The following is a 13,964-nucleotide window of genomic DNA, read 5'->3' on the forward strand; positions in this document are numbered from 1 at the left end:
CTCGTTCAAAGGCTAGTCCATGCCGCAGGGGGTCATGGGGCCAACTAATCAAGTTAACACCTACAAGTAATCTCAAAATACACTGTCCTCCTATATGAGGCCGTAGAAGCTTTGATTGTGATTTAATAAGCTCATTGGCTTGAGTCTGCTCAGTTTATTAAAATAACCTTCCACAATGATAAAGAAGATGATCACTCCTTCACACACAAGTGAAATAGATAAACCATCTGACCTCTTGGAACATACAGAATCCTTAAAACACCATATTTATGAAACAGGTAACCTGCAAATCTATAATAATGGTCGGTCCCGTCTTTGACATTTGAACTCAAAAGACACCAGAGGTCAATTCTGCCTGCTGAACTCATTGTTGAAATTATGCTGAATTTCTTTTGTGGGCTCTGAGGTTTACACTTGTAAGAATAATTTATTTCTTAAAAATTACCAATGGCTGCTTTACGAGAGAAACAGGTAAATGAACAGTGACGCCAGAAAGCGTTTGTGTGAGTGCATGTGTGTGTGCACGCCCACCCAAACGAGGGTGCTTCGTATTCCCGCAGCGTCTGTGGTTTGAGGGTCTCTACGTCCTTGGTGCCCTTTTTGAAACTGGAGGTATTGAGGAGAAGCAAAGTGTCCAAGTTCAATTCAGTAGGTCAACGACTAAATTATTATCTAATTCCTCTTCTGTACCTCATTACAATAGTTCTTAAACTTTGATGGGTACCAGGTTCTTCTTTGGAGTGTGTGTGTGTGTGTGTGTGTGTGTGTGTGTGTGTGTACATACAGGTGCCTGTAGCCATACATACAGGTGCCTGTAGCCTACCCCAGATCCGCTAGATCAGAGTCTCTTGGGTGCTTAGGCCAAGAGGTAGGCAGGTTTAGCAAGTCACATAGTGGTTCTGGGGTGCCCTGAGATGTGAGAACCACTGCTCTGGGTGGAAAGGTGCTGGCAGGGAAAGGAGGTGGCGTTAGAACAAAGGAAAGAAAATAAGACGTTTCTAATTCAAAGAGCACGTTTTTAAGAGGAAGAAGTGTGAATCATGACATTCTTTCCCCGGTGGTGTCATTTCTTGTGGGCCACTCATTTCACATGTGGGGAGATCAGAGTGGAGGTGAGTTAGAGTCCATGGGATTCAGCAGCTACAGTCAATTCCGTTCTCAAGGTGTGTGTCAGGGAGCAGAGGCCGGTCCTATCAGCCACTCCTAGGAAAGAAAGTAAACACTCCCAACATGCACTGAGGCTCAGGGAGTGGCTCAGGTCTCTAACACCTCCCTGCCCTGGCCCTGGGGGTAAGAATCAGCAGCCTGGGCCCTGGCGCTGGGCTCCAGCTCCCTGCAGGTGCACGAGCCCCGCCTTCCCGACCTGGGACCTGGCCAGGCAGGACGACACTCTCCGGAGCGGGTACAGCTCAACGACTCAGGTACAGAGGCTTGTCCTGCTCACAGTGTGAATAGCAGGTGAAACCGGGGGCAGGGGAGAGCAGGCCTCGAATCCGCCCCTGAGGTCGGGGTGAGGACAGGCTATTAGAAGGCAGAAGCCAGGGGCAGCCAAGCTGGATGTGCGCGGGCACACATTGCACCAGACGTTGCTTTTCCTTTTGATTGTTTTCAAAATGCGCTTTCCTGACCCAGGTAAGCTTGTGGGGAAAGACGGAACGGCTTGGGGGTGAATAAAGGTGTGGCCACAGAAGCCCTTCCCCCCTTCCTCAGGGGAAGTAGCTCACCTAGCTTCACCTGGGATTGCACTTACCTTCACCAAGGTACTGGCTCCTGCGTGACATCCCCCTTTTTTCTGGAATCATCGGATTTGAAATGTCTCTTGTGTGAGGGTTCTGCTGAACTTGTATTTATTTCCACAAAGCAACAGAGACATATCCCCCTAAAAATTGGAAAGGATTTCTGATATACTTTAAGACTTCACAGACATTAAACTACTGTGAGGAATTAAATGGGAGTCCATGAGTTCAGGACGCAAGTTCAAATCCTGGCTTTGCCGCTTACTCGTTTATCCCTTAGCAAAAGCTACTTGACCTGAACAAGCCTCAGGGCTCATCTGCGGAACAAGCACCATAACAGGATATGCCAAAGGGGCTTTGATGGGAATTGAACACTTAGCAAGCATCCCATAAGTGGTACCTCCAGTTAGCATCAGGAGAGAAGCAGCTCTGCCAAAAGGGCCAGATCAGGGAGGGCGAGCTAAGCTGGGGAGACCAGACAGCGTGGGGGTGGTAAAGGTAGACTGGTTTCCAGAGAGTGGGTCTAGGATGTGAGCAGATGGCAAATGTGCAAAACATCGTCTTTGAATGGCAGTGAAATGCTCTGGCTTCTTGCTGCTTTTTGAAAAGTACCTGGTAACAAAAGCAAAATCATTTGTTACTCAATCGCCTTTACTTTGGAAAAGTAACATTCACGTTAACTTATTATTTCTAAACAGAAAATATAATTTCGTAGTAGGAGAGTCGCACGCAACCACATATTGTGTGTGGCATTTGGTTTTATAAGACAGACTGCCCTTGAACAACTTTCAAAAAATAGACCACGTAGTCCGTGACCCTATACTGTAGTACCCATATTGTATGGTTTGTACTGAAGCGTTAGAGACTTTCATTTGTGTTTATGGACAAGAAACATACACGAATGATACCTGTGTTTTGTTGGTCTTTACCCCTGAACTTAAATTATAGGGAAGTGAACTTACTTTATCCATCTGTATTTAAAGGGCACTTTCGTTAATGTCGCCGCTAGTTTTATTAATGTTGATAACTTTGAGGAGGGGACAAACTTAGAAGTTGTGACTAGCAAAGTATTTTCATTGACATTTTATCTTATTATTTCGATAATGAACATTTAAATGGTTTGCAGTTGATCCTAGCTTAATATCATCATCGTTTTAATGGATTCTTGTTTCAAACTGCAGATTTGAAATTCTCCAATGTAGTTATGATTGGCTACTAACTAAAGAATTGTGGATAGAATTCTGAAGCCAATGGAACTGAACTTTCCTATTTAACTGTCCTCTGGGGTTTGATTGTGTTTACTGTTTATAGCTAAAAACTCATAAAATAATCTAATCCACTTAGAATAAATTATAGGACCAGTATTCACTAATTGTTTTTCAAAGAGGAAATATTCCTTCCTGCCAAATAGATACGGTTGGAACTACCTAAACCAAGTTATTTGATTTACTGTTTCTCGATGGTGTATGTCTACACAACAAACAGTAGCCCCAATTGAGATTAATCTACTTAACCATATTTGAGATTAGTTTGAGATTAATTTACCTAATCGCATAACTGTGTTAAGTCTTCCTAGTTAAACTCTTATTTTATTTATTTTTTAAATTTTACTTAGTTATTCACGAGGGACACAGAGAGAGAGAGACAGAGGCAGAGACACTGGCAGAGGGAGAAGCAGGCTCCGTGCAGGGGGCCTGACGTGGGACTCGATCCCGGGTCTCCAGGATCACGCCCTGGGCTGAAGGCGGCCCTAAACCACTGAGCCACCAGGGCTGCCCAAACTCTTATTTTAGCATTCATGTATGTCTCTACTATTTCTAATACCTATAACATTTCACAGTAAACCATCAAATTATTTGGTCCATGGAGAGAGAAATAACCAACACTGATTAATAAAAAGTTAACTTCCCAATTATCTTGGAAACTATCCCAACTATTGGAAATAGTATAACACATATGTAATATGTTTTTTAACATGTAATTCAGAATTTCATATTTGATACTTGTTTTACTTTTAACTTCCTTAAATAAGAAGCATCCTATACTTTTCATTGAAATAGAAATCTAATGTTAACCATCAATTTCCTTGTACAGATTCATTGAAGATAAGGAATTTAGGATTATTAGAGATACATGAGCTTCCTATAAAAGTTTGATTTTTTTATCTTGCCATGTGCAATGCCAAGGATGGAGCCAGAGAGCATTACCTTAAGTAAAATAAGTCAGTCAGAGAAAGACAAATACCATATGATTTCATTCATATGTGGTAAAAAAAAAATATAAGAAACAAAACAAACAAACAAAGAGGGGAAAAGAGAGAGAAAAGCAAACCAAGAGACAGACTTTTAACTCTAGTGAATGAACTGATGGTCACCAAAGGGGATGTGGGTGGGGGTTGGGTGAAATAGGAGATGCGGCTGAGGAGCGCACTCGCTGTGGTGAGCACTGGGTGTTGCATGGAAGTGTTCAATCACTATATTGTACACTTGAAATTGTATATTAACTATACTGGAATTAAAAATATTTTTAAAAAAGGTTTAGATCTAAAAAAAAAGATTCAAATGTTGGTCAATCAAAAATACAACCTGTGAGAAGGAACTTCTGAATATTCTCTTTGCTCTAAAGTCTAGTGTTAGAGAGGGTTAGGTTTTGTCGCAGAAATTCATCTATGGGGCACCTGGGTGGCCCAGTTGGTGAAGCGTCTGCCTCCAGCTCAGGTCCTGATTCCAGGGTCCTGCGATCAAGGCCCGCATTGAGCTCCCTGCTCAGCGGGGGCGTCTGCTTCTCCCTCTCTCTCTGCCTCTGCTTATGGTCTATCTTCCACTCATACTTTGTCTCTCTCAAATATATAAAATCTTAAAAAAAAAAGAAGAAATTCATCTGTCTTTCAAAGCTATCAGATATAGTGATTTCATCACTTCATAACTTCAAGTAGTAGACAAACACTACTGCTTTCAGTGATTGAATGTGAAGATGTCTCCTTTTCAAGCGATGACCATGTAACCTCAGCCACCGAGATGACTGAAGGGCCACTTCTCTGTCATCGTCCAAGGGTCTAGTAGATGGAGCTCAAGAGCAGACAGTGCTCATTCTGCAGCCAACAGAAAAACAATTCACACTCCCTGTGAAGTCAAGCTTAGAGTTTCCTCTTGGGAACTAGATGAAGCAGGGAATCCTTGAGCCATACCACAGCAGCAGTTCCAGAATATTCCTTTGGCAGGCAGAACAGCTCCCTTCCAGCCGGAGTAGTGACAAGATGCATTGAATCCTGAGGTGGCTTAAAGCTCATGTGCGTCTGCTAATAAAGCTCCAGTCCCCTGAGGACACTGAGAGGAAAATGGAGCCAGGGCATTCTTGCCCTGTCACTAGGCAGTAGAACAGTAAGGGTTGGCATTTCACATGAATTCCCCCGGGACCAATGGGAATGAATGTTCACATGGCCGTTTGGGTGGTTGATACATACCCTGTTCAGTACTGCTTTCAACTCAAGTGCTATAAGACATTTTTATTTGCATCTGGAAACAAGCATTTCCTAATTGCAACACATGTCACTTAATAAAGTGATAGTTTTTATATACCAGCTTCCCACGTTTACCGTCTTTGTGAATGAAGCAAATCCTTTAGAAAAATGTGGGGCCAGATGTTTCCCAGAAACCATGCTTCTCTGGATTCTTTTCCTGTTTTATTAAGAGTTGGATAATGGATGGAATTATAGATTTTTTTCTCATTTCCTTGAAATCATATAATTATATATAGATCTACTGTTCTCTACTTTGAGGTTCCTGGTCAGAGCGTAGAGGGAACTGCTTTATTTTGGAGCTGAAAACATATTTGTAACTTTCCATTGCTTCTTCAGGTCAAAGCAATAATTTTTTAAAACTCCATATGTACATCCCTGAATATAATCTTACTTCATAATTTAAATACACATTTGCTATTCCAATGTTACTTTCCATTTTTTTTAGTGACTTTTATGGTGTGTGTTATTTTTTTTTAAGATTTTATTTATGTATAACAAAGAGAGAAAGAGAGGCAGAGACACAGGCAGAGGGAGAAGCAGGCTCCATGCTGGGAGCCTGATGTGGGACTTGATCCCGGGACTCCAGGGTCACGCCCTGGGCCAAAGGCAGGTGCCAAACCACTGAGCCACCCAAGGACCCCCTATGGTGTGTGTTATTAAGATAAGTTCATTGTATATGATTTAGAGAGAACATACAAAATCAAAACAAAAATAATTATCACTCATACTTTCATGGCTCACAGTTCTGTGGTTAATATTTTAATATGCCTCCCTATATATTGAACATATTCATCCTATCTGTTTTTACCTATATACTTGCACTCATACACTCACTCTAGGACGTACAAAAAGGAAATAAACAATAATCCTGTTCTAAAGGAAGAGTTACATTAAATAAAGTAAAATAGAGATAGAGAGCAGTGAGTAATGGGAAAGCTGCAGATATTTTGCTGGGAAAGTTCAGAGGCAGGAGAAACTCTCTTTGGCTGGGGAATCTGGGGAAGTTAGCATCTCTATTTCTCTAGGTCATGTAAACGGATGACTGTTGACACCTCACACACCCAGTGGCCCTGAGGACTAAGGGGCTGCACATATACACAGAAGCCACACTTCTGTGACTAGCATCAGCCCCAGAGGAGGAACTCATGAAATATTTGTTGATAACATAAAGGAGCAGACCAAGTTTCCTCTTTTATTTTTATTTTTTATTTTTTAAGTTTCCTCTTTTAAACAAGTAACCATTTAATCCATGATAGGGCACAGGAAGGTAATCTAAGTGACTGGCCCATTTGAGTTCATTGAGGCTGGGATTCGCATCTCCCATCCTCTGGCCTCATTTCGATTAACTGGCCAGTCCAGGCTAGCCAACGTCTAGGCAGGATACAGAGCAGGGGCAGGCAAAGCATGGGTGCTCTCTGCTGCTGTCAGAAGCCTCTCAGGCTCCTGATCTCTTCTGCCTGTTCAGACCGAGTCTACTTTCCTGTGTCCGCCCTGCCCTGTTGAGCCACTGAAGCCCGTCTGAGCTTAGACCTACGTAAAACTTCCAAGACTGTTTATTTCTCCAGGACTCGATTGCTGACCTGTCTAATTTCCTATCTCACGAGCTCTGTTCTGGCTGGACAAAATGAAGAAATAAATAACCAAACTTATTAAATAATGATCTTATTTTTTGTACAGCCTGAGTCGATAAACTCTCACCCCAGGACCAGAGAGCTTATATGATTTACTCTCCCAGTTAAGTACATAGATTTGTAACAACTACCTTCCTCCTCAAGGCATAGTCTATTTTGTTCTACCAAACTAGTTGTGAAAATGTCCAATGTAAGACCTCTAGGCTTCTAGAATTATCATTTCCCCTTTTTTCATAAATCCTCATCTCTGCTAATCATGACCTCTGTTATCCTTCTCATAAGTCTTTTGAGGAAACTAACTCTGATGCTTGAATCATCAAGTCTCTATAATTTAGAAGACATTCACAAAGGTCCTACCAGATTTTTAAATTGCTATAAATTATGGTTAATAGGGAGGGGAAACTGTTTGAATTCACAGATCTATTTCTCACCTTGACAATTAATAATAAAAGTGAGACTTTGACCAAGTTGCATTTTTACTTTTCAGATATTTGGACTGTTTGTACTGTTTTTTTTTTGTTTATACTGTTAATATTATTTCCTGTTCAATTAACGTATACTGCCCATGAACAAAAATTTATCCTGTTTTTATTTTGTTCCATAAATTCCACTTAACTGTCTTCCTTCCTAAGGTCAGAGAATAATGGAAGGGCTTTTGAAATCCTTTAATCAGATCTGAGATCTTCCGACTTGCTCAGCAAAGCTCATGGGTTTGACAATATGATTCCACAGCAGTTATTTGGTATCTTTAGTGACACCTCAGCTATTTTTTTTTTATAAAGGCAAATAGGGAGCTAACCAGGAAGCTCCTGCAATGGTTCTTCAGCCCATTACCAATCTCCATTGGTGCTTCTTCAGTTCAGTATATACCCAACTTCTAGTGTTAGTAAAACTATCATGTTAACTATGAAGTCAAGAAAATTTTACAGCTAACAATTAATCCTTCAGGCCACATGTGCAACTTTACATTTAGTCAGCCACCCAGCAAACATTAATTGAATTCCTTCCATGTTCCAGGCAAAATTCTGAGAGCTGGATGAACACAGGTAAATGCAAAAAGCCCTCATCCAAAAGAAGCTCATTTTGTGGTTGGGGAAGACAGACACATACAGATAAGATCCTTTCAGACACTGTTAGATACCTAAATAGAAATCATGTGGTAGTGACTGAGACTTGCTTAGGGAAAGCTTCTGAGAGAAGAGATACTTGGCCTGAGATCGGCATGATGGGAAACAGACATGAAAATCTAAGGGCAGGGCGCTCCAAATTGGAGAAGCAATAAGTATAAATCCCTAGAATGGGAATGAGCTTAAGAAGCGACTGAAAACCAGCAAAAAGGCCAACCCAGAGAAAATGTAATCAATGGGAAAAATAAGGGAATGAACACTCAAGAGACTGATGGGATTTTGTGGGTCATCATAAGGAGGCTATATTTTATTCTAGTTCATTCTTGGAAGTCATTGAAAGTTTTTAATTATGAGATGATGATGTCTATTTCAGTCTTGAAAGTGATCATCCTCAGTGCTGTGTGGACGGTAGAATACTAGTCACAGTGTGGATGCTGGAAAACTAGCCACGAGACTGATGCAAAAATCCAGGAGAAAGATGATGATGGCTTGGCTCAGGGTGGTCACATTGGAAATAGAACCTTGTGAGGTTCAGGTGATATATTGGAGGTACAACCAGCAGGATTTACTTTTGGATTGGACGCTGGTTATAATGAGAGAGGAAAAATAAAATTTTAGTTATAGTGCCTCATTGGATAAATGGAAAATAATTGGGGAGAAGGGGATTCTGTAGATGAAAGAATGTCAGTGGCCCTGTCTTGGACATGTTGATTGATGTGGAGATGCCTGCTAGACATTCAAGTAGAAACTAAGTAGATAGTGACATGAGTCTGGAGCTCAGCAGGGAGGTTGGGCTAGAGATGGATTCGATTACCTGGAATAAAGTGTAGACCCAGAAGAGGACATGGCTGAGGTTAGACTAGAACAAGCCAGCATTCCATGATTGTACAGAGGATTCCAGAGAGGAAACTAAAATATTGAGATTTGTGAAACAGAAAACAAAAACAAAAACAAACAAACAAACAAACCCAAAAAACAAGGTAAGGTTGTTATGGTTAGAAGCCTCAAGAAAAGAAAGAGTTTCAAGAGCAGGAAACAATCAACTTTGCCAAATGCTGCTAAGAGGCCGAGAAAATGAGAGAAAACGAACCATTTGGGAAGCCATAGGCCACTGGAATGTGGGAGGGGAGGTACAAGGAAGGGCAAATTAAAAAGATAGGTGGTAAATAACTGGAAGAAGGTAGTGTTTGGACAATGAGGTCACCCCTGGGGAATTCTCAGTAGGCGGTGACAATAACCCTTTCTGAGGGTGATTAGTATGACAACATCGAGGGGCAAAACTCAGGTTTTAGAAGCAAGAGCAAAGGCCGTATGACCAAACAGTCCAGAACAAATTCTATGAATGACTAACTGGGATTCGTTGGACTCATGGAACATGCTACATTTTTGTACCAAGGCAGCCTAAAATATCCATGTAACTTCTGACCTGTGCAGAGTTAATTTGCCTGGTTGGCTAAGCTTCTGTCCCTCCCTTCCAGCGTCAGTACTCCATTAGACTCCCTTCCAATGATGAGCTATCAAAGAGGATGACATCCCCAACTAGAGGAGCACCGTTCTCTGAACAAGAGGGTATGAGTGAAAAAAGAACTAAGGTATGAATCAAGAAACAATGCAAGGTGGAAAGCAGAAAATGGCATCACAGCAGGTGCAGATAATCGGCTATAGGGAGATTTGATAAGGACCCACTTGAGCAGAGATGAGGAAGAAGCAGAAATCTGGACATCAGCCTCTGGTGATGAGGGTCCTCTCGTGTGAGGTAACTAATTGGTGAGGAGAGACTCAGTGGTTTGAGATCCATTAGACTGGTAGTCCTGGTATTTGAGAAAAACTTCAATTTTCAGTTTGGAGAAAGTAGGTGTTGGTGGAATTGCAGAAAATCTGAATGTCAATTGCCTAGAATGAGATCCTAAGGAAGGTTTGTGAACAAGAAGATGATGTGATGGTCAGAATAGTAAAAGCACAAAGGGAAATTAGTCAAGCACTCAGCTTAGAGGCTATTATGATCTGCCTGGTGAGATGTACTCAGAGCTTTCAAATAGATTATATAATTTCAAATAATGGGCTATAAGGAGAAATACGCATCAGGGATTTTGTGAAAATAGCTTTCTTTTCTTTTTCCTTTTACCTTCCTTTGGGCAGTGGGTGAGGGATTGCTATTCTCCTGGAGAAAGAGGACATGAAATGTTTTCTAAACACCTTACTCCAACCAAACTAAGCTGACTTGGTAAAAGGAGAAAGTGCCTCCCCCTCTCTTTTAAAATAAAAAGTTGAACTTTTCTCTCTAGCCTAAATTTTTATTCTGGCTACCTACCCTATAATTCTATAGACTTGAAGCAATAGTAATTAAATATTTAATTTCAGCAAAATGGAAGGACTAGAAAATATTATACTTAAAAAATCTCTGGGATCCCTGGGTGGCGCAGCGGTTTGGCGCCTGCCTTTGGCCCAGGGCGCGATCCTGGAGACCCGGGATCGAATCCCACGTCGGGCTCCCGGTGCATGGAGCCTGCTTCTCCCTCTGCCTATGTCTCTGCCTCTCTCTCTCTCTCTCTGTGTGTGACTATCATAAATAAATAAAAATTAAAAAAAAATCTCTGGTCGCACCCTAATGCCATTTAGATGAAGACATAAAAGAGGATGTTATTCATGTCTAACCATGATTTCCAGAGCCTGAAGGAAACTTGAAGAATGTTACATCACACCTAATCAACACTTGCGAGTCAGAGCTTGATTTTAGCTGCCTGGAAACCTAAAAATTGTGTTTGCAGGACTGGGGCAGGGTTCAGCCCATTTGAGTTGAGTGGCTATAATAGAAGAAATGTGTTCCCTTGCACAGAATCACATAGGAGGGAACTCATTCTAGAGAGAACTGCAAAAATAGACTTACCAAGTTGGCCAGTCCTTTCTTGCCTTGGGCCATTCATTGTGGGGTTTTTCAGCTTACATACTACATTTTCCTCTTTCTTGCACATCTCCAAACATTGCCCTAGGATTTCTTCTCTCCTTCAGCTATTTTGTATTCCCATGTTGCCAAAAACATTTCAGTGATTATAAAATGCCTTTTGGGGTTGGGGGCTTGTAGAAGCCTTTGGGAATTTAATATCTTCTTAAAGAAAATAACACTGAGCTGCTAAGCAGAAGTTTAGAATTGACTAAAAAAATTTTCACAAGTCTCTGGAAATTTCCTTTAAAAACATGGTAAGACATCTAAAATCTTTTTTTCATAAAATTCCGGAATTTTTACTATAAAATATAAAACCAGCAAGGCTTCAGAAACATTATTCCAGCCAGGCAAAGTTCCTCATGCAGTTTTTTTTTTCTTTTTATACTTCTCAATAAAAAGTAAGCTTTGCACCAAGAAACAGCACTTTCAAACATTCCAAGCACGTCTGTGCATTTATAGAAATATAGGACAGGAAGGTAACTGTTGCATCACTAAAACCTGGTCATATAAGAACTGTGGATAAATTGAAAAATGGGAAAAAAAATCCTTAAAGCATATTCCAAATAAAAAAAATTCAGAAAAAGGATTTCTAACAGGAGTTATGCCAAATTGGATACATGTATCCAGCCATACTGGGTACATTCATGACCAAAAGCATAGCTAACAGGGCCATCAACTATAAAGTGATTTTCAACACGATTTTGATCCAGGGATCCACCTAAAAATTTGGAAATCATTTGCGTTTATCATGGGCCAGCATTATGGTTTATATTGTACTTTGTTAAAAATATCACTGTATCTTGTGGCCTTTCTCTCTCTGTATCTCTCCATTGCATAGCTTTCAATCTCTCAAACTGATTACCAAGGGGAAGACTGTATGTCAAGTTATATATTTCTGGTTCATCTAGTATTTTTTTCATATGCCCTCTTTATGCCCATTTTCTTTTAGAGATTGTTATAATTAAATTATATGTTCCTCTCCCTTTACTACTTATTTTCCCTAAGTTACATGAAGAATATAATTTTCAATTTAAAATCAAATTTAAAATTTGATATATTTCAAACGAAATATATCATGAGAAATAAAATGGATTTTTCTCAAAAGCATGTATTGAGCAATAAAAACAGAGGAAAATACCTAAACATCTTAATACTTATACTGGGGGAGTGAAGGTGAGAGCAGAGAAAGGAACTCACTATTACTTGTTCTCCAACAAGTCACTTTGCAAACAATTACGAAAAAAGAGGTTTAGAGGCTGCCATTTGGAAATTCACTCTGAGAGAGTTCAACTTTGAAATCTGAGCTTAGTTTCATACCATTGAACATTTTGGAGGGCATCTCCTTTATCTTATTAATTCCCTTAGATAGAGAAAAAGTCTTTGAAAAATATCTCGGAAGAGACCAATAGATAGGAAATCAAAAATTTTAATCTGTGTAACTTTTCTGAAATGCAAAAACAATGTTAGCGAAAAGAAGAAAGTAGAGGTTTTAAAAAAGACATTCAGACTTTCTTCAAATGATGTGTGCCACTACTTACTAAGTGTCAGAAATACAGGTTAAGAATACCCATACCTTGCTGGGATGGTCTGAGGATTACGTTAGATAATATCCATAAAGTGGTTCACGTATGGGGTGTAAGATCTGTGGCGCATGGTAAAATAAAATCCTTCTCCTTCCTTCCCTTCCCAACCCAACCCTCATGCCCATGGATGAAACACAGCTTAAAAACTTGCCCGAAGTGGGGGCACCTGGGGAGCTCAGTGGCTGGGCATCTGCCTTTTTTTTTTTTTTTTTTTAAGAATGAACTAGTCTTAACTCAGGTACTGGAGACTGGATATTGGCACTCTTATTTCGGTCAGGGAATGGGAGAGGCAGGACTACTATTTTGGTAAGGGGATGAGATGAGAATCAGGACTCTTATCCCAGTAAGGGATTGGTGGGTCCAGGCTATGTGGTCCCCATGTCTGCACCCACAGGGCCATGGCAGGATTGTGCGGAGGCCCACCAGGCAGGCCACAGGCAGAGCGGCGTCTATGAGCTGCTCAGGGCGTGACCCCAGGGTCCTGGGTTCCAGTCCCACATCGGGCTCCCCCCAGGGAGCCTTTGCCTGCCTTTGCCTGTGTCTCTGCCTCTGTGTGTGTGTGTCTCATGAATAAATAAATAAAATGTTAAAAAAAAAAAACTTGCCCGAAATACTTTGACACACTAGGGACATGACAAAATATTTCAGTTTAAGTCAGGAACTTATTTCTGAACGCATCACAGGAATATACCATTAATATTATTCTAATGTCTTAGGGTAAACTCAGATGACGTCAAAAAAGGGGAAAAGACGACTATGATGGCTCACCAGCACTCATCGTGGATCTTCGTCAATGACAGGACATTCGTTACGGGGTAACTATGCGCCTGTATTATGTGTCCTTCTCCTCTGCCCACTTGCTGGATTCTGCCCGGCACCTGTCATTCCAAGCACCATGTGCGACCCACAAGATCAATAATATCAATAACATCAATGTTGATTCATAACACTGGAGACATTGGATAGGAATTTTTTTCTTAAAGATTTTATTTATCTATTCGTGAGAGACACAGAGAGAGAGGCAGAGACACGGGCAGAGGGAGAAGCAGGCTCCCTGCAGGGAGCCCCATGCGGGACTCAATCCCAGGACCCCGGGGTCACACCCTGGGCCAAAGGCAGATGCTCAACCACAGAGCCACCCAGGCACCCTTGAGTAGGAATTTGAATAAATATGGCCCTAAAGACTGCCAACCTATAACCTCTCCTGGAACAATCACTCATATTTCCTAAATAGTTGTCTAATTTCACTAAATGCTAAATTTCTATTTTAACAGTTGGCAGAATTTTCAGGAACAGCCTTAAGTAAAGGATCTAAGGCTCCTCAAAAATAATATACCCAAAGAATCCGTCCAGGGCTCTCCTGTCCTCTCCCTTCCTTGCTCCTCAGGACACACTTCATTTTCACCGTGTCCCCACCTTGATG

General features: G+C 41.0%; 1 protein-coding gene across 2 annotated transcripts in view; it reads left to right on the forward strand.

Moving 5' to 3' along the window:
* Window positions 1-1,413: 1,413 nt before the first annotated feature.
* The window catches only part of RASSF6 (Ras association domain family member 6), a 43,750-nt gene continuing 31,199 nt past the window's right edge, over window positions 1,414-13,964 (forward strand). The window contains exons 1-2 of one of the 2 annotated variants that reach the window (XM_055341210.1): window positions 1,414-1,632; window positions 13,258-13,356. In XM_055341210.1, coding sequence (XP_055197185.1) covers window positions 13,298-13,356 — 59 coding nt within the window. In that variant the 5' untranslated portion in view covers window positions 1,414-1,632; window positions 13,258-13,297. Of the gene's footprint in view, window positions 1,633-9,559; window positions 9,607-13,257; window positions 13,357-13,964 lie in introns of those variants that run through there. The other variant, XM_055341220.1, reaches the window with a different exon arrangement.

The sequence above is a fragment of the Nyctereutes procyonoides genome, unplaced genomic scaffold (assembly GCF_905146905.1).
Source record: "Nyctereutes procyonoides isolate TBG_1078 unplaced genomic scaffold, NYPRO_anot_genome, whole genome shotgun sequence".
In the NCBI taxonomy this organism is placed as follows: Eukaryota; Metazoa; Chordata; class Mammalia; order Carnivora; family Canidae; genus Nyctereutes; species Nyctereutes procyonoides.